The sequence below is a fragment of the Rattus rattus genome, chromosome 2 (assembly GCF_011064425.1).
Source record: "Rattus rattus isolate New Zealand chromosome 2, Rrattus_CSIRO_v1, whole genome shotgun sequence".
Taxonomy (NCBI): domain Eukaryota; kingdom Metazoa; phylum Chordata; class Mammalia; order Rodentia; family Muridae; genus Rattus; species Rattus rattus.
Genome location: NC_046155.1, coordinates 35,549,533 through 35,570,296, shown reverse-complemented (window position 1 = coordinate 35,570,296; position 20,764 = coordinate 35,549,533). Strand labels below are relative to the sequence as shown.

At 39.7% G+C, this 20,764-nt stretch overlaps 1 protein-coding gene across 7 annotated transcripts in view; it reads right to left on the bottom strand.

Moving 5' to 3' along the window:
• Positions 1-3,190: 3,190 nt before the first annotated feature.
• The window catches only part of LOC116891122 (protein FRA10AC1 homolog), a 31,635-nt gene continuing 14,061 nt past the window's right edge, over positions 3,191-20,764 (bottom strand). For 3 of the 7 annotated variants that reach the window (XM_032891843.1, XM_032891842.1, XM_032891838.1), the window contains exons 9-14: positions 18,787-18,900; positions 15,787-15,829; positions 13,390-13,508; positions 10,075-10,113; positions 4,539-4,620; positions 3,191-3,519 (exon numbers count right to left, since the gene is read on the bottom strand). In XM_032891843.1, coding sequence (XP_032747734.1) covers positions 3,477-3,519; positions 4,539-4,620; positions 10,075-10,113; positions 13,390-13,508; positions 15,787-15,829; positions 18,787-18,900 — 440 coding nt within the window. In that variant the 3' untranslated portion in view covers positions 3,191-3,476. The remainder of the gene's footprint in view (positions 3,520-4,538; positions 4,621-10,074; positions 10,114-13,389; positions 13,509-15,786; positions 15,830-18,786; positions 18,901-20,764) is intronic. The other 4 variants (XM_032891844.1, XM_032891839.1, XM_032891840.1 and 1 more) reach the window with 3 other exon arrangements.

Genomic DNA, 20,764 nt, shown 5'->3' with positions numbered 1-20,764 from the left:
TGGGTTTTAGAAGGCCATTTACCCCGAGTTGTCACATGGACGTCTCTGTCCTTTGCTTATAAGGACGCCAGTTCTACTGGACTAGGACTCACTCCCAAGACTTCATTTCAGCCATACTTTCTTCATCAATGACCTTATCTTCAACGTGTTGTACTATAGATTAGGATTGGTAAGGGGAAGGGACTCAGCCTGTAACACTCACACTTGTGATCCATACTTCTGCTTTCCAAACTAAAAATCATTCATCAGCATGTTCAGAGAAGAGGCAGGATAGAATGAGCCATGCATATAAATACAGTATGGAAAACAGATGAAAACACAATGTCGGAAGAAATCCACACACTCTCTCCTCTCTATTTTTGTCCTTTGATAATGGCACAATGTCCAAAATATCTTTAACAGTTTATTAAAATCTGTTTTTCCCTATGCTTTCTCCCTTTCAAACTCTAAAATAATTTCTTCATTATGTATACTAAGAAGACTTTTAACACGCATGATTACTCTTATTGAAAGAATTTTGGTAAGACACCATTGGATAACTTTATAGTTAAGTCAGTTAATAAATATTCAGAATTAAGTATTTAATTGAGCAAGGACCTATTATCAGAAGATGTCTGGAAAGACCAGTTAAGATTACTTTGGGGCTTGTGTTTATGGTTGGAAGGCTGTTTGTCCCAAAACCTAGCCTGTGGAGGTGGATCCCCAGAGCAAGCAGGCTTGCCAGCTCTGCATTTGATGAAGAGACCTTGCCTCAGGGACTAAGGCAGAAGAGTGACTGAGAATGATTTGCAACACCAACCTCGGGTTCTACATGCATGTCACAACATACACAAACATCCACACATACACACACACACACACACACACACACAGACACACGAAAATTGGCAAAAAAAAAATACATAAAATAGAAATAATAAATTGTCAAGAGAAACTAAAGACTAACAGTTAGTTCCAGGACATGATATACGCCTGGTTGTATATCAGGAAAATTTAAGATGTCTTCTCTTATATATGTAATCACAGGCGAAAGTAGAAACAGAATAAACACCATATATCTGGCCAAGCTTTTGCAGGAAAAAAAGATATATTACGGGTTGGGGATTTAGCTCAGTGGTAGAGCGCTTGCCTAGGAAGCGCAAGGCCCTGGGTTCGGTCCCCAGCTCCGAAAAAAAGAAAAAAAAAAAAAAGATATATTACATTGAAGATTAATGTACCTCAAGTACATTACATATAAAATAAGACTCAGGGATTTTTATAAGTTATTTCCTATTGCATTGGTGTTTATGCCTACATGTGTATGTCTGTGTGAGGGTGTTGGATCCCCTGGAACTATGCTGGGAATTGAACCCATGTCTTCTAGAATAGCAGCCAATGCTCTTAACTGCCGAGCCATCTCTCTAGCCTTGGTAAGATTCAGGTTTTTAAAGCAATGCATTTTGGATGGGTGGAACCATGTGGCCTGTGTCCTTTCCTTTGTGTCTGCCACCTCCTCCTGGTCCTCACTAGGCCTGTGTTCCCCTGCTGACTCTTAGTGACAGTACCACTCCGTGCTCTAAGGGAACCTGGACCAGGACTCTACAGCCAACCTCAGTGGCAGTGCAGGTGCCACATATCTCTGCACAGCCAGTGTAGTAATCAATGTGCCTACTTTGGTGTTCAAAGTAATCAAGAATCAAGTTTTTTGTCTTGAAGCTCCATGGCAAGACTGATCTAGAAATGCTCTCTGTAAATTCATGTTTATAAAGATCTGGGCTTAGGCAGTTTGGGGTAAATAGAGATTACTATGGTCATGGAATATGAACTTGGGTTTGAAATCTCTGATATCGATGCAGAAAAGTTAATGCATCCATGAGAAGTTGAAGATTGCATGTAAGTGAGAAGGATGGATATGATAACACACCAGGGCCCTCTCCTCCCTGAGAGGCCTCGGCTAACTCTGGTGAGCAGCTGGAAGTGAGAATATATCGTGGCATCATGGCTGGCTGCCAGTAACAGTCAGAACTGAATTTAAATTGTCTGAGAGCTCTGCCTTTGAAAATGAATTATAATAAAGCAAACAAACAAATAAGATTTAGTTTTAAACAGACAAGAAATCAAGTACCACCTGCTTTGCTTTTATAAGCCAGGTGCTTCGTCTCTCATGTTAGTGACATAAAGACCAGGAAGGAGTTTTTGCCAGGTTTGCTCCAAGCTCCATCTTGGCATCTACAGTAGTGCCCGGCACATGGTTGGCACTCAGTCCATAGAGTGAATGATACTCCAAATGTCATTATGTGGAAACAGCTATGAGGAGACTGAAGCATACACACTGCCTTTTCCCTTTACTTCATTTAAGGCTCTTCTGGAGTCACTGCTATTTCAGCTACCAAATAAGAAACTATTCCTATAGTTTTTATGTGATCTTTTTTTTTTCTTAACTCCAAACTATCAGTCAGCTCAAGTAACTTCTCCTCCCTTAGTTATTAGCACTTGAATTGAGGCTAGTGCTATGTCTGATGAAGGTCTCTAATATGCATTTGGCTTCAGAGTCTGATAATTTGAAAACAGAACCCCACAGTCTCCTAGCCAAGGGCCTGATCAAGTCACCATCACTGATTGAACTGAGCCATAGCACGAAGCGGCTATAGAGGTGATGTTAGACTTGCAGAGACTCCGTAAAAATGACTCCCATTATTGGCCACTGCCCTAGATTGTTGTGATTTTATATAATTATCTAAATTCATACATGAACTTGATATTATAGACTGCATTGCCATTCCAAAATACATTGTTCTACTGTAAAATGGTACGTACTGGTCCCAGTGACCATTTAGTCTTGCGGAACTCTATTTTCTGATGACCACTGAATGATCAATACATTTTCATAGTGAGAATGCTTAGCTATAGAAATCCCACTACTATACAAACTCCAACTTTGATGTTGGCTGTTTCCCTCAGAAATCAAGGTTGGTTTCTTTTTACTCAAAATAAGTACTAATATAAAGAAATATCACCTTCAAGCAATAAGGAGACTTACACAACATTTAACCCTGGTGCACTGACACTAATTCTGCTACTTTCTGATAGCTCAGAAAGGATTGTAAAATGACTTCCAAAGCAGGGCTCAACATAGCAGTTCATACACAGCAGAAGCCTGGTAAACACTCACACAGTGAGTTAATAACAATTATTCAACAAAAGGAAAAACTGACATTTTAGAATAAGAAGCTAAGCAATTTATTTACAGCTTAAAGCAAATCACTCCGCATTCAATGACACTTGAAACAAGTTTGTCATATGCCAGAGAGCTAGAGCCCAAACAGGTGTTAGATGAGCAACTGAGAAGCCACACCAGGGAAGGAGAAAATGTCTGAAACGTCCCGTGCTCTGAAGTATCTGTCCCAGTGCTGTCCGGACTCAACAGCATGGACACGGTCACTGAGTGTCTGCGTACGTTTCCTCACCAAGGAATAAATAAGGTTCTCTCTCCCAGGTCACAGAAACAAATCCTGAAAATAATCATCAAATTCTTCTTCCCTATTAAAAAAAGTACGAATATTGATTATAAGCAAGAGTACTCAATAAAAATTAAAAAAATCAAGAGTAAAAATTAAGTGATATAAAAACTAATACAAATATTTTCATCTAGTATACTAGCTATCATTCTGTATACCAGCGTGCTTTCAGAATTCAAACAATTCTTAGTCTCTAAACAATCACATCTATGCTCAAAATGGTTAAAATTGAATACTTCACATGCTGGTACCTCTCTCCAAACCCCTCAGTTTTCTCTGAAGTCCTTTGTGAAAAATCTTTGCCTCTCTTTGCTTCTCTGTTGACTTTATACCTTCTCTGTTCACTACCTCAAATTACGATCTGCTTAAGAAATGCCTGAAACAGAAACTATGTCTAATAAAACAAACCACGTCTCACTCCCAGGAATGTGAGGACATCTGTTTGGGCCACAGTGCTCTATTAGTCTGAGAACAGTGGATACGTATTTAGTTAGTAGAGGTTACATCTAAACGACGAACAGAGCTTTGAAGGGACACTACATTCATCGTAACACGTCACATACAATGAGAAGTACCGAGTGCTAAATATCTTTCGTGTTTGCAGCCAGCTACAGCTCAGGCTTTGGAGTCAACAGCGGCAGAGAACAAGTGCGCTGAGTTATCTGTGGGTGGGAGGCTCAGACAGCTGCTGGCAAGGAATCCTCTACACCTGTGTAAATCTTCGAGGGGCTCCTCAGCATGGGTTATGAGAATCCTAACACCATGGGACAGGCTGTCCTAAATCCAACTGAACAGCGTCTCAGAAAGAATCCAAGCAAGAACAGAGGGCTGTCTGTTAAAGTGAACTGACGCTGGACCCACAGGCTGTTTGCATCCCAAAACAATGACTGGTAATAAACTTTCACCTTACAGGGACAGGGAGACTTAGACACTAAATAGACACTCACAGCACTCAATATTTCATTAACTGCTATCAAGAACGGCAGAACCCACAGCCTCCTAAGCTATGACGGGATGGAGCATCTACGAATCAACACTTACTGTGACTTTTCATCTGTCTCTGGCAGTGGACCCTTCCAGAGCTCAGAGTCTGAAGCACTGTCTTCCTCATCAGCGTTTCCTGCTCATTTAGAAGGAAATGTTGTCATTGTTTTTAACAGAACACATTTTGAATTATTTACCAGTGCAATTAAATTAACTATGAATATAACAGGAATTTAGCTTCAACTTCTACGATTCCATAAAGTTTAACATATTCCTCCAGATACAGTAAATTTTAAAAATTAAACAATATGAAAAACACCACAGCCTCAGCAAAAAGGGCGGGCAACGAATATCTTATGAACAATGTCACAGTAAAGTAGCAGCTGACTTAGTGACTTCCTTGATCACACAACAGAAATGAAATGGAGATTTCTGTAGAGAACACAGATGTACAAGGACCTAACTCAAGAACAGCTCCTTAGGCTATGGGTTGTCACTGGAGAGGAGTCACTTACTGTTGTAACTGCATCATGGGATAGTTTGTCTACCTGACACTACATAGCCAATACTGAATAAATTTTAGTTGAGCATTAGATGATTCATGTGAGGCCTATTTTGTTATATTTCAAAAATAGAAATATATTATCTTTATTGATTTTAGAGGTGATACACAATGTCACTGTCTCAAATAAAAGCAATTTGGAAATGTTTGAAGTCCTAAGGAAAAGTTATCCCAAGCCACAAGTAATACAATCACTTTTGTAGTTTTGTTGGCCTTTATAGACTTATGATACCTAAGTTTACATGTATGTATATAACATATACCTTTTTAGATTAATTGGATTATATTGCGTATAATTTTGTAACTATGAAATATTTAAGATAGCACAGGCAGTTTTCCTTGACAATACATATAAATATGTCAAAGTTTTTATAATGAGATTTTTTTTCTAGAATTTATTTTATTTTTAATGATGCATATGTTATGTACAGGTGTTTGCAGAGGGCTGAGGTGTCAGATCTCCTAATGAAGGTGCCCGCAACTGAACTTGGATTCTCTCGAAGACCAATATGTGCTGTGACCACAGAGCCATCTTAGCCCCATGAAAACTTTAAAAAAACAAACAAAACAAAACAAATACAGTTGTATAGAATTTGATTAACTGATCGTTAACTCCTGATTGGTGGGGATGTAGGCTGTTTCCTACTTTTATTTTTATTGGGGTGAGGGTGCGGAGCAGTCTGGTGGTTAAACCCAGGGTCTTAAACTTGCTGCCAAGAGCTCCACGGTGGGTGCACCGTCCAGCCTGGCTGTTCTTCTTGTTGCAAAGTGTGCATTTCTGTCCATGTTTGTCTGAGGTGCTTATCTATTCCAAATAAAATATCAAATTCCAAAAGCAGCATCACTGGCCACCACACGTGTTCTAAACTCAGTAACAAGGTCAGGTTTTCCTCCAGAAGAAAGGTTACACAGTTTCTATTCTTCTGAACAGTGTCTGAGAAAGCCTCTTCTTCTCAGAGTAAGTTTCTCTAATTAAAGTAATAAGCATTATTTCTACAAAATGTCTGACAAATACTTTTTCAAATGTAACAGCACAGTCTCACACAGCTTAGTTCTTGATGTGTTCATCCTAGCATAGTGTACTCTTTACAAACCTTAACTTACACAACTTCCATATGATTAAAGGAAAGATGCTAAATCTAGAATGACGTAATAAGAGGTAATTCCCCTATAGAGTTCTGACTTAACTCAGATTTGGCCTGCCAGAACAGAATGTCCCTCAGTTCAGCAGAGAACAAAAATAAAGCCACATTGATCTGCCACGGTGGTTCTAGCCTTTTACCTGCTGGACTCTGACCCTTGATCAATGTGGACGCCTGCACGTTGATCCTAACTGAGCCTGTTGTGCACCGACTTTAACAAACATCGGGGGAGGCGGTGTCTAATGAGCTATGTACACACGATGATGAAACGATAAAGTCTTGGAGGAAGAGTCCTGCTCTGTGACAACCACCCACAGCTCCCAGGGTCCTGAACTAATAACAAAAGAAAGAATAAAATCTTCCACTCCCTGAGATAAGAATGAACAGAAAACCCAATTATGCCTAATGAAGTTATCTGTGCAGCATTCTGTACAGATGTCAGAGAGCAGAGCCTACATGGCCTTCGAAACAAGCAGCTAGTTGTAAAGTCACACACTGCAAACGGCTCTGGCGTTCACTCTCTTCCCTCTGAAGAATACTTTCCACAAGTCAGCTTTCCTACACTACTTTCCTCTCTCTGTATAAGTGTATTTGACTATGTGTGTGGTATGCACAGGCACAGTGTTTGCATGTCTACACGGAGGCCAAAGGTTCTAGTGTTATTCCTTGGGTATTGTCCACAGAAGGGGTCCTTGAACTCACTAAATAGGGCTTCCTGATAAGGCCCCAAAGATCTGCCTCCCTCCCCAGCTCTAGGATTGAAAATATCTGCTACCATACTTGGACCATTTATTGTACACTTATTTTTATATATGTGCATGCAGGGGTGCAATGCAGGACACGGTATGGAGGCTAGACAAGTTATGGAAGTCAGTTCTATTCCACTGCCACATAGATTCCAGGGATTAAAATGTCAAATTTGGTGGCAAGCACCTTCACCCACTGAGCTGACCTTGGCCCAGTTTTTAAAGTGGCCTCTGAGGGCTAAATTCAGTACCTCTTGCTTTCATGGAAGCACTGTACCAAATGGACTATTGCCCCAGCCCATTGTTTATCAATTTTCTATTACCAGATAATGCAATTTTACTTTTAAATAGTTAAATCATCTTAAAATAAATTCCTTTGGGGAAGTATCCATTAGAAAAGCGGCTGTTACCTAAGAAAATCAAATCTATAGGAATAGACTAAATGATAAGTTCCTTCCAACCTGAGTCTAAAACTTCCCGATTCCCTGAGGGTGAAAGTCAGTACAAACAGTTACAACTACAACCATCCATCTGCCAAGGTGAGCAAAGGGTACTGCTAAGGAATGACAGGTAGAGCGGTCAATACACAACGGCTTCTTACAGCCTCACTGCCAAGTCTGCAGTAAGTATGGGCAAGAATTAGTTCTTTCCTTCTCTTCACTTTCATGTGTGTGATATAATGTGAACACCTAATGCATGTGTGCAGGTCAGAGGACACGTGAGTCCCAAGGATCAAATTAGGTCATCCGGCTTGGCAGCAACAGCCTGTATCTGCTGGTCTCTGTGGGTCTGCTCACCCAACTCTGCCTGCGAAGTGAACCCAGCCACTGTAACACTTCCAATAATAAGTAGCATCCAAGCTGTCTCCTGAGACAGGCCACTTCCATTTGCCAGAGAATTCCAAGGGGCAGTTTTCCTTAAATTGAGGCCAAAATGTGTTTTCAAGCTCTTTTCATCTACAGACTCAAGTTTTATGGACCAATCAACAGAAATACACCTCCCATCTAGTGACAGCCTCCAAACACCTCCAAGTTTTATGTCCTCCCTCCCTCGTGCTTGCCTCCTCCTAGTCCTTCACCTTTCTCCAAACTAAATATCCACAGTTCGCCAACATTCTTCCCACGGCACAACTGCAGTTCTCGTAACATACTGGCGCTCTGTGTCTGATCTGCTTCAGCCTTCAAAGATCTCCTCAGTGTATGGTGCTTAAATGCTTTGGATTTTCCCAGATGCTTGCATTTGGTGGATACTATATGAAAACTAAAACTCACTCGACTGAGGGTGGTAAATGTCTCTAATAACCATAATAAATGGTCAGGTATTAACTTTCCATCTGATCAATTCAGAGAGCAAATACAGACTGTTTAGTGTCTGGCATTTTTCTTCTTGTTGGCATTGCAACAGTTACAGGTTATCAAGGATTTCCTTTGTGTATAACTGACTTTTTGTGTATATCTTCTCTTTTGACAATAATTCAATAAGACTGACCTGTTTATACCCATTCTACAAAAGAAGCAAGACATGGACAAATCAATCATTTAAGATGGATCTATCTATCTATCTATCTATCTATCTATCTATCTATCTATCTATCTATCTATCTACCTACCTACCTACCTACCTACCTACCTACCTACCTACCTACCTACCTATTACAATGTAAGCAATATGCTTCCATTTGACTCCTGACAGTGAACAGTTATTGACAGTAAGGGTAAGGAAGCACTGAGTTGGGGACTATAAGCTTGTATCTAACCCATCTTTGACATTAACTATTTAGCCTTGAATAATTTCCGTGAGCGCTCTCTTCTCAGGGCATCTACTGAGTAACTGAGAGAGAGCCTGAAGACATTTGCCTGTAATTCTAGAAATTTGGGAGAGTGAGACACAAAGATTAGAAAGCCAAGAATAGCTTGAACTTGTCTCAAAATAAATTTGTACATTAAAATGTTTAAATAATAAAAATAGTATCTTTTAAAGACGGAGGGAGGCGAGCAGTGGAGAGGCGGCACAGCATGCGAAGCAGATGCTGCTCTGGATGCTGCTCATAGCGGATGCAGCTCATGCCGAGAGCCTGGGTTGGCTTCCAGCAGCCGCACGCCCTCGCCATTCTATATTCCGGCTCCAGGGAGCCACTGCCCATTTCTGCGCTTCAAGCTAGAGCAGATAGACGCACATATACAATGTAAAAAATAATAAAAATAAACCTTTACAACTTAAAAATAAAAGTTTTTTTTCTATCACAGACAAAAGTTGAAAACGATGTCTCTAATCCCGCAGGAGACTCCTCTCTCTTTCTTTTTTTTGGAGCTGGGGACCGAACCCAGGGCCTTGCGCTTCCTAGGCAAATCCCACTGAGCTAAATCCCCAACCCCGAGACTCCTCTCTCAAAGTCGCCAGGGGAGGTAAATAAGCGCCAGTCTGCACATCTCAGAAGGGCTTCAGCCGCTCTGCTCCCGCTGTGGGGAGACAGCCAGAGCTGTGCTCTGCCTTTGCAGTCTGGGACGAGCTTTGGTAAAGGAGTACAGTCTTGCTTTTCCCTCTATACTGCGATTCCCTTGTTTCCCAGTACTCCCATATCATTAATTTTAAAACAACTCTGTGTACTTTTATGTCATTGTGAAAACTCTGGAAAGCAGTTCATGGGAAATAGAGAATTTGCAGCAATCCTTCGGTTTTGAAAGAAGTGGTGATTGCAAGACTAAAAAGCACCATTCACAGCAAGAACTTCTCACAGGAGAACCACACTCCATGTGTCCAATCCAAAGCACCACAGCGCCTCAGACTCCTGCACAGGGAGCTGCTTTCTTTAAATCATATCCGCCTTTCCTTCCCCATCCCTACCTCACCCTCTTCTCTTCCTGCACATCGTAGTGTGAAATGCACACTCCTCATGCTTACTAAAAATGCTTCTGATGCTTCCTATAATTGAAATAAGAGACTTTTAATTGTAAAAAAGTAAATAGTTTACGAAAAATTATAAAAAAGTAAGTAAACATTTTCTTTTTGTCCTTTATGATTCTTCTCATGTTATACAAAAATAAATATAATTTACATCACAGCAGGATACAAATAAAAAAACCCAAATTACAAATGCTTTGAATCTATATAATTCTATTGATAAAGAAATGTTTGGTACTTACTGTTTCTAGAATCTTCTGACCTTTTCGAGGATGAATGTCCTGAAAGAAAACAACATTGTTTTACCAACCTTCTCTGGGTGGTGTTGATAGTTATAGCTAACAAACTGTCCTATGCTCTCACAGACAAAAGCCTTTTACTCTTTCAGGAGTCTTAGTCTTATCTCCTCAATTAAAATATTAGGTCCTTTTAGGTAATGTTCATAGAGCCTGGGACGGCTGATACTAACAAAACTTAAAAACTGAAAGCCTATGAAAACTCTTAGATGGCTTAAATAACACTTTATATGTTGCAAATAATAATGATGATGACAGTGACAACAGCGACAATAATAAATTTCCTTTACTTTGTAGAGATGCTGCCCTCTTCCACTTGCACGGAAACTCATTTTCTAGACTTTCTTCAAGGTCATATACAAGTAGAAATGGAGATGGTGAGGAGTGAGGGCTTCTTCCTTCCATATAGCATGCTAAACAAGTGTTCTACCACTGAGCAGCATCCCCAGCCATGCTTGCCCACAATCATATGCAGCTGTTAAGGCATCATTTTGTCAAAAAAATTAAAAATCTCATCTCTGCAGTAATTACTGAGGAAGGCAAGAAGGAAAAAATACAGAACACCTATGGGTATATATATAGAATAATATATTACATATTTTATACATATTTATATGTATATATTACACATATTATATTTATATAATTAAATAATATGTTTATGTTTAATTATACTATGTTAAGTAAACTATATATAATTTAATGTTATAAATTTTTATAACTAAATAATCTACGATAGGCATATATATATACATATATATATACATATATATATATAATAGGACATATAAATAAAGTGGTTTTAGAGATAGGATTTCAGGGTTTCTTGTGTAGCACTGGCTATCTTGGACCTTGCTTTATAGAACACGCTGGCCTCAAACTCACGGAGATCTGCCTGCCAGTACCTCCCAAGTGCTGAGATTAAAGGCTCCCACCCAACTATACATGTATAAAGTACTACTCCACAGAACCCTCCGGAACAAGCCCTCAGGAGAGGGATTCCTGGAGGGTGATAAAATAAAGCACAGGTGACAAAACAGCACCTCAATAAAACTGGATGAGAGGCCAAGAAGACTAAGTTTGAGTCTCTTAGAGGCCAAAGGAGATTCAATAAGTGCGGGTGTTCAATGGGCTCTTAAAGAGATAGCTCAGCAGTTAAGAGCACTGACTGCTCTTTCAGAGGTCCTGAGTTAAATCCCACTAACTACATGGTAGCTCACAACCATCTGTATTGGGATCTGATGCCCTCTTCTGGTGTGTCTGAAGATAAATAAAATAAATACATCTTTAAAAAAAAATAGGTGGAAAGGTTAGGGTTATTTTGCAAATCCAAGCAGAACCAAAGTGGGAAGGCATAGGTTGTCAAGGGAAACCTGCCAGCACCATCTGACACGTGAAGATTAAGAGTGGGTTCCTCCTCCCTGAGATGCTAAAGCAGACAGAACCACCACATGCCACAGGGCAGAGCCTCCTGCACACTTGTCTGGTGTGTGAGGACCCCCAAAACACAGGGGCCTCTGACAGTAACTTCAGACCAAGTTACAGCTGATCACAACACTGCTGGCCAGAGCACCATAGTTTGAAAAGCAAAACACTACAACGTTTTTATTACTGAGTTTAGGACGGATTTCTGGAGTTTCTTCAACTGTGAGAAAAATGAGTGAATTCATTGATTCCATCACTAATATCTAAATAAATGCCTACGGTGTTAGGAATTGGGGTTGAGTTAAACAACTACATAATCTGTAATCCCTTTTCTCACAGAAATAAACTTTTTTTAAGGATCCTGTGCATCTCTAAATAAGTACAGAGTGCTCTTAGAATGTATCTAGGGATCTAATCTGGGTTGAGGAAGTGAGGCTGACGTTGTTAAGAAGGGCCTTTCCAATTGAGCTGAAGTGAAACGTGAAGGGTGCGGCTGCTCCAGGGGACATGGAGAGAGAAGATATTGAAGACTGGTCCAAGAGAGAGTATTTGTAGCCAAGTATTTAGTTCTTCCTTTCTTGCAAAAGCAAATAGCTCTTCAAACACAAGCTATTGATTTCTCTTCGTTTTCTCTCAACACATTCATTCTGTCACTCGGACTCAGTTGTCCACTCAGCCATTCACTGACGTAGCCCCTCTATGGTGGTAACAGTGAAGTTATAGAGTACACAGTCTCACATGAGGGGGCAAGGGATGTCTAGAGATAAAACCAGGAGCTCCAACTGTCCAGATGCTTAGTCGTTGTTAAAGATTATTCCAAATTAAGAAGGTCTAGGTAGAGATAAGCTCTTCCTTAATTTATAATAAGCCATGATTACATGTTATGATTACAGTAAGAAGATAACAATATTATTAATTCAAAAGTGGATATAACTGAATTTTCGAATGCCATATTACTATTTGAGCATATTAGAATACAAAATTTTAAACTCAGGTGAGATTTCACACTTATTAATTAAGACTTATTTTGGAGTTAGGAAATAAGATAGACATGAGAAGGCTTTCAGCTTCAATTGCCAGCTCTCGGTAAAGAACAGAATGACACGTCTACTAACCCCCATTCCGACTCAGTGACACTTTATCTGTATGCTGTAACTGATGGAAACTGTGATACACAAGAGGGAAACTGAAAGCATCTGAGACAGCTACCTTCGCATCTAGAGCAAGGGGGCCCTCTCCTGCCCAGATCTTACATTAACATTGAGTTAACTTCAGTAGACGTTACAGCAAAAAATCAACTAGAAATAACCTTCCTACCACCTAACGTGGTGGGTATTCATCAAATTGCTAATAAACTATCTCAATTTTTCCCATAATCCTATAAGACAGCTACTATAATCAAGATTTTTAGATTGAATGACAGACTGTAAAACTGCTTTACAGTTCTCTGAAAGCCTTCAAGTTCTCATCTGTCTCTTGACGAACATGCAGGCAGGTGTTCACATTACCCCGGCAGACATTACCCCGGCAGACATTACCCCGGCAGACATGGAGAATGTAAGCTCAGAGAGTCGGTGTCTTTCTTATCCAAGTCACAAGGCTTGGATATAGCCAGGAATTGACCACTATTTGCAGTACTATATAATTCTATAGTATATGCCCAAAAGGAACCAAAACCATTTCTGTTTTTAAAACTGCTGTAAGTGACTGTAAATTCACATCTGAATTCCTGACCACTTTCAGTTACTCTAAAGCAGAGCTCTAAGCACCCCGGCTGGATGCTGAGTGGCACTGCAGCTGACTGGATCTCAGACCGGGGAGCTCTGAGTCCCTTACCTTTATCCTTCCCCTGGGAGGCCTCCTCTGAAGATGATGATCTGGAGTTCTTATGAGGTGACTCGTCAGACTCAGTCTTGGTTTTAGACCTTTTTTTTGTGGACTTGATTTCTTTTCTCCTTTATGTTAAACAGCATAATATTGAAGTTAATTTTTTTCAACTGATTTTATAAAAAATAACATCTGAATTAAAGAAAACAGTAAAAGTAGATATAATTTATATAATAAGGAACTTTGAAAGATTATGTACATTTTTTAGTTTAGTGGGGGTTTTTTTGGGTTTTTCTTGTTGTTGTTGTTTTGTTTTTTGAGATACAGTATCTCCATGCAACCTTAGTTGTACTGAAACTTACTCTGTAGACCAGGCTAGACTCAAACTCACAGACATCCGCCTGTGTCTGTCTCCAGAGTGCTGGGAGTTAAGGTGAGTGTCACCACTGCCAGGCTAGAGTATGTAAATATTTTAGGTCACTATATAAATTAAGATAATTCTGTAAGATGATAAAGCCTAAACAGAGACAAAGAATTATTTTGTAAATTCTCTACACAAACAGTGCACTTTTAATGTCCATTCCCTTTCCCAGCATGCAACTCATATCCACTGAGCACTGAGTGCTGTGATGGATCTAGTCCACAGTGAGAGGATGCTCTTTTCTCAGAATAAAGACTATAGTAAACATGTCTAGGAATGGAGATAAAATGCTTACACTTAACTCAGGGTCATCATTAAAGAACTTCTAATTTACCTTCTCATTGCTCTGGCTTTACCTCTTCTAGGCCAGGTTTACAACAGTACATTCTTGGTCAGTATGACAAGTGAGAAGCAATTAATTTTAATTGCTTAAGAAAAGAAGCATGGGAAAACAGCCCTCAAGTATTTGCTTGATAGACTTCTGCCTAAGATACCCATGCTGATGTTATCATGCTGGCACAGCAGTTAATCACACTTGGTCTTTTATCAAAGTCATTTTAATTTTGAAATGACACTCAAAAGGGAAAGTCACAAATACCTTCAGCCTCTCAGCATCACTGACAGAAAGAGGAAATTAAGGTTTGGGCTGGCCAATCAAGTATCATAAAAAATCCTGCTGGTTTTAAAAATGTATTGTTTATTTGTAGCAGCTAAAACACAATGTAGACATGCTTACACTAAAACTTTATAAGCCACGTGCTAGCATATACTTAGAACCCCAGCACTCAAGAGGCTGAGACACAGGAATCACAAATTTGAGGCTAGCCTCATATGCATTCTGAATTAAAGGCCAGTCTTCCTCAAAAATGAAACAAAATAACAAAACAAAAAATAAGCAAATAACAAGATAAAACCGAGACAAATCTTCCCCACATGAAGGGTGTGGTGCAGGCCAGTGGTACTCCTAACTCACTCGACGCAGCAGACACATCCAGATGACCTGACTTTATCAATGTCTCTCTTGTCATTGAGAAACTCTAGCTAAAAGTCTATTTGACCCAGCACTAGGGAGGCAGAGGCAGGCATATCTCTGTGAGTTAGAGGCCAGCCTGGCCTACAGAGTGAGTTCCAGGACAGCCAGGGATACACAGAGAAACCCTGACTTGAAAAACAAAACGACAGGGCTGGAGAGATGGCTCAGTGGTTAAGAGCACTGACTGCTCTTCCAGAGGTCCTGAGTTCAATTCCCAGCAACCACATGGTGGCTCACAACCATCTGTAATGAGATCTGATGCCCTCTTCTGGTGTGTCTGAAGACAGCAACAGTGTACATATATAATAAATAAATATTATAATAATAAATATTAAATATAAATTTTTAAGTTTGTTTAAAAGTCACAAGAAGGACTGGAAAGATGGTTTAGTAGGTAAGAGAGTCTGCAATGCAAACACAAGGAATTGAATCTGCATCCCAAGAATCCACATAAATGTCAGGTGTGACCATGTTTACTGATAATCTCGGTGCTTGGAGCAGGAAGGTGGAGACAGGAGCATCGCTGTGGCTCACCAATTAGACTAGTCAAAAACGGCAAGCTCCAGGTTTAGTGAGAGACCTTGTCTTAAGTGAGTAATGGCAAGAAAGTCAGAGAGCACAACACTCAGTGTCCTCCTTTAGCTTCCCAGGAAACACGTGGGCACACAGGTACACAGGCACTTGGGCATGCAGGTACACAGGTATGCACACATGCTCCATTTATGCAGCCAGATTTATAACATCACTTCTAGGGCTGTTACAGTGTCTGGCCACTGGCTCCAAATTAACCACAGGCACCTACTGCCCCACATAGACCTTCGCATATAAACTTGCTTGAGTGATGCTCTCTATTCTCTAAACAAATCCACTTTCCAAACTGAGATTTACACACTCAGTGTGATATGGCCTAGGTTACTAAACATGAAAAATGGCATTTTAAAAGAAAAATTACCTGTGATGAAAATTTAATTTAAAGGAACATTCTTGGCATAATCCTAAAAGAGAAAAAAATACCACTGAACTTCTGAATCCATGTAATTGTATTGCTACTCTATTTTAATTATAACTTCTCATGTTCTTATATCCCTTACTATACACTTAAAATAATACAAAGAAAATAATCTAATAATATTAAATCTCAAAATTATATTACAACGTTTGAGGATTGAAAATATTTTAACAATGCTTTGTTTTAAATTTTTTTCATACATTTAATCATATTCTTTCCCCTCCCTCAGTTCCTCTAAGATCCCACCTCCCTACCCACCCCACTTCATATTTTCTCTCTCTTTTGAAAAGAAAGTATTACTCAACTAAAGAAAGCTTATTTTCCCCTTTCCCAGCAGCTACCAATCACAAACAGCTTCCTGGTTAGGGGTAGGACTTTGTTCCCATTTCCCCATGTCAGTGCTGGGATTCTAACTGGTTTGTCTTTGTGAGTTCATATGCGCATCAGCCCTGTTAAATCTGGAAGTGCCGTTTTAAAGGTGCTTTAAAAAGTCTTACCCATTGTGTCATAGGGAAAATTAGTATCTGACATCAAAGATCTCTCTTAATATAACAACATGATGTAATAATATGCACATATCAATGATAATGATTATTGTTATTATTTGGGTATAGCATCTCTAATGTGTTCAAGTAAACAGAGAATCTTCAAATACTTCCAGTACAAATACTTCTCCTTTTCCCTAGTCTCATCCAAACTAGTTGACTTTTCCAGACAGGTGCTTCTAAGAGGAACTCACACAAACCAGTCTGTACTAACAGGAGTAGATTGAAAACTCTGAAGATTTATTACAGAGCCAGAAAAGCTGATGGTCATAAAAGTAAGGAAGCAACTGAAAGATAAAAACGAATTAAAAAACAAACAAAACAGTATAACACTGCAAACCACAGTTATGGGAAACTGTTGTCTGCTGGCGAGCTCCAAGAGACCTGGTCTTAAGTGAGCAGTGCTGAGAAACTCAGAGAGAACAACACTCAAAGTAACATTTATCTCTAAACTTGTTCTTTCTTTTTAAAAGTTATATGTATGAGTGTTTTGTGTACATACATGCCCCATGCATATATGCTGCCTGTGTAGGCCAGAAGAGGGCACTGGACCCCCGGAACTGGAGTTACAGAGGGTTGTGAATCATCATATAGCTACTGGGGATCAAACCTGGTTCATCTGGAAGAGCACCAATGCTCTTGAGCTCTGAGCCATCTCTCCAGTCCCTCTACACTGTTTCCCAATTACATTTCATTTATTTTGTGGAAAGGGGATGTGCATGCACCACAGTGAGTGTATGGAGGTCTGTGGACAGCTTACAGAGTCAGTTGTCTCCTTCCACCATGTGGGTTCCAGGGAATAAACACAAGTTGTCAAGCTGGGCCGTCTCACTAGCCCATCTCTATACTAAAGAATACTGACTAGTGCTGCTGCTCCTCATTGCCCATCACAACCAGAAGGGAAGGCTCTATTGAAGATGCCATATGCTTTGCTTGTGTGAAAAAGAAAGCTGAAGTGGAGCTGGAAGCTTCCTCTCCACAGGTGAGCTTTCATAGTGCTGGAAGGTACTGTGCAGGTTGCTCTGGGAGGATTGTCATCAATGGCCTTACTCAGCTATGAATCCTTCATGTTACACAACCCAACTCCCTGGCATGACATGCCACTGGTGTTACAGTGGCATGACCGTCATGGGGTAAGCAGCTGATTTTGGATGTTATTTAAGCTTCACTCTACAGGAGAAAAGTCACATGAAGTGCTAGAAACCTTACTCTAAATCTGGTCACGAGCATGTGGCAGGTTCTAGTAGAGAAGCTATTGCTATTGCTTTCCTGAATGGTCTGGTGTGCTTCTCCAATCATCTCCTAATTACTCAGAATGGTGCTAGGGTCAACTTTTTGGCAGTGGGAGACAATTATGAGTGCAGTTAGGGTGCAGAGATTCATAACTGGTCAAAGGACTGAGAATAACTGGCTCAGCTCTTAATAGGGCACCGATATTAGAACTCCCAAGGCCCAAAGCAGAAGGGAAAAAAAGAAGATCCAGAGGTTGCACAGTATGTCTTATAACTCTGTCCTCTGAGCATGACATAACTACTACACCCTTGAACTCTGGGCAGCCGTGATTACTTGTACAAAACCTGCAGACTACTAAATGCATGAACATTCCACCATTGTGGAGTTGGGGGAGACTCATGAGTCTGTACTCCTGGCCCCTGGTAAGTAGGGTCCTGTAAATAATCCCTCACCATGTAAGTAGCCCTAACTACACATACTGGGTCACACACACATGTACATACACATATACACACGCATACACACACGCACACAGGAGGGCTAATGAGTAAGAAAAAGGGGATCAGTCAGTGTGTGAGGATGAGAGAGTAAATGGGCAAATATATATGGATATATAGGCATGTGTATATATGTGTATGTGTGTGTGTATATATATGTGTGTGTGTGTGTGTGTATATAGGCATGAAAATGTCATAGTGAAACCCATTATTAAGTAAAATTAATATATTATATAAGTTACTTAAGTAAAAACTTTTTTAAAAGGATACTTTCCCAAAATTTTCACTCTCTATCAAAGAGGAAATTTATTTATTGCTGATACCACATTATGGCTACAGAATCAGACGTAAGGTCTACACTGCCTTTTCTGACACTGTTACTTAGACTCCTAATCTAGTGCCATCCTCAAGGTTGTGGCAGCTCACTCTACAAGCTACCAGCTGAAGTCTGACATTAGAACTGTCTTATCAAGGTGCTTCCACAATGCTAAAGACTTTGGGTTCAAAATGTATTTGAGGTTTGGAGAAACTACAAGGGAAAAGAATACTTTCAGGAAAACATATTGAATTTTTTTAAATTAAATTATAAATAGTACACACATTTTTCAATTCTAAATTCAAGGTAAACTGGGAAGAAATCAACTGCATCTCCACTGAACACAACTTACTTAATTTAACAAGCGCATTTCTCTTTTCACCATGCTCAGTATAACCAAAGTTGACTTCCCAGCTCTTCAAACCTTCTTTTTCATCACAACACTTATTCCCACAAAAAAACTGGCCTGCAAAAGAAAGGACTGTCACCCACAGTGCACAACAGGATTTGCCTACAAACCTATCCCTCTCAAATTTTCATTAAAAAAATGTAAATAAATTTAATACAAATTCAGCATGAAAAATAATTGACCACAATAATTATAGCATGCATATACAAAATATGAAATCAAAGAGATGCTTTTTTTTCTTTTGCAATGGGAACTGAACCCAGGATCTTGTGCATGCAAAATATTTGCTTTACATTAAACCACATCCCAGGTCTTTAAAAAACAAAAAATCCAAAAACTATTATTCTTTCTTGCTTGCTAGAGTTGAGCTCTTAAAATAAAAACTGCGACAGTTTTTATTTCCTGTTGGTAAACTGTTTAAGTAGAATTTTAGTGAGCCTATATTAGAGAATCTTACACTTTGCAAAATGAAAATATTAAGTGTATTAACTATAACCCTGAAAAAGATCATTTCCCAAAATACATGCTCTTACGCATGACATGAATCCTTTCAGTATTTAACTAAATGTTAAAATCAATGTTTTCAAGTATACCATTTACTTAAAATTCTAGCTAAAAACTTCTAAGGACAAAAAAAAAAAAAGAGACAAGAAAGGACAACTCGAAACTCTATTTTGGCAGAAAAAGAGAAAGCACAAAATGATTTATACAAAGAACAATCTCCACCACAGTAATTTGTAACAAGAGTAACAAATAGAAACCATGAATGCCTTTTAATAAAATGCAAGACTGCCAAAATGAAATTCTAACATCAGCATCCAAAAGGCTAATTTGTAACTAAGTCTTTTGAAACAGGATCTATCACATGTACCCAGACTAACCTCACACTTACCATGTGGCAGAGGATGACTCCAACTTCAAACACATTTTTTGCATGTATGTAAGTAAGTATGTATGTGTATATGTACGTATGTGTGTGTCTGGGTATCTATCTATCTAGTGTGTGTGTATACAAACATGTCATGCCATGAACTGTGTAAGGAAGTCACAGAATGGCTGCACACGCCATCCCAGATGAAGAGCTAATTAAATCAGCACGCGTTTAGCGTGTTCAGTGATGTCTGTTAAACCGCAACCCCAACCTTGTTCTAACAGAGCAACGGCCTGTTCCCGCTTCCCCACTACTCCTACATTCACGTAAGAGCTTAGAGGACGCCTGTCATTTGTTAAAGGTAGTTTCATATACTCTCCTAAAAATTTTACTAGACAAAATTAATAGATATTTTTATTATTGACATTTCAGATCTCTCACAATTTTAAGTAAAGATATAAAATAAAACATGACCTTAAGACAACTTTTGAATTGCCTTATTTTTTAAAATGTTTACTTAGCTGGAGGTTGGGAGAGTAGAGGGGAAGGGGGACCTGGGGATGGTGGTGGCAGTGGTGCCCACCTTTAATTCCAGCAACCAGGAAGCAGAGGCAGGAGGATCTCAAGTTCCTGGCCAGCTTCATTCACAGAGCAAGTTCCAGGGCAGCCAGGGCTACACAGAAAAACTCTGTCTTGAAAAAAGGAAAAGCCAGAGAAGTGTATTTAGCATTGTGTGTGCATGGCATGCCTGTGGAGACAGAGGACAAGTCTGCTGAGTGTTCTCTCCTTCAACTCTAGCCTCCAGGGATTGAAATGAGGTTGTGAGGCGGGTGTGGCAAGTGTCCTTATCCACAGGCCACCTCACGGACCTGAGGGCTGCTTTACTTCATTCTCTTCCCTTCTCTGCAGCGCCTTCATCACTCACAGACAACATCCCTGCCATTTACATAAGTGCACGTCAGGCCTGGTGCTGGGAGAGGTAAGAAGGCTCCAGATCCCCTGGAACTGGGGGCCTTTGACCACCCTGAATGTTTGATGTTTTGATATTGG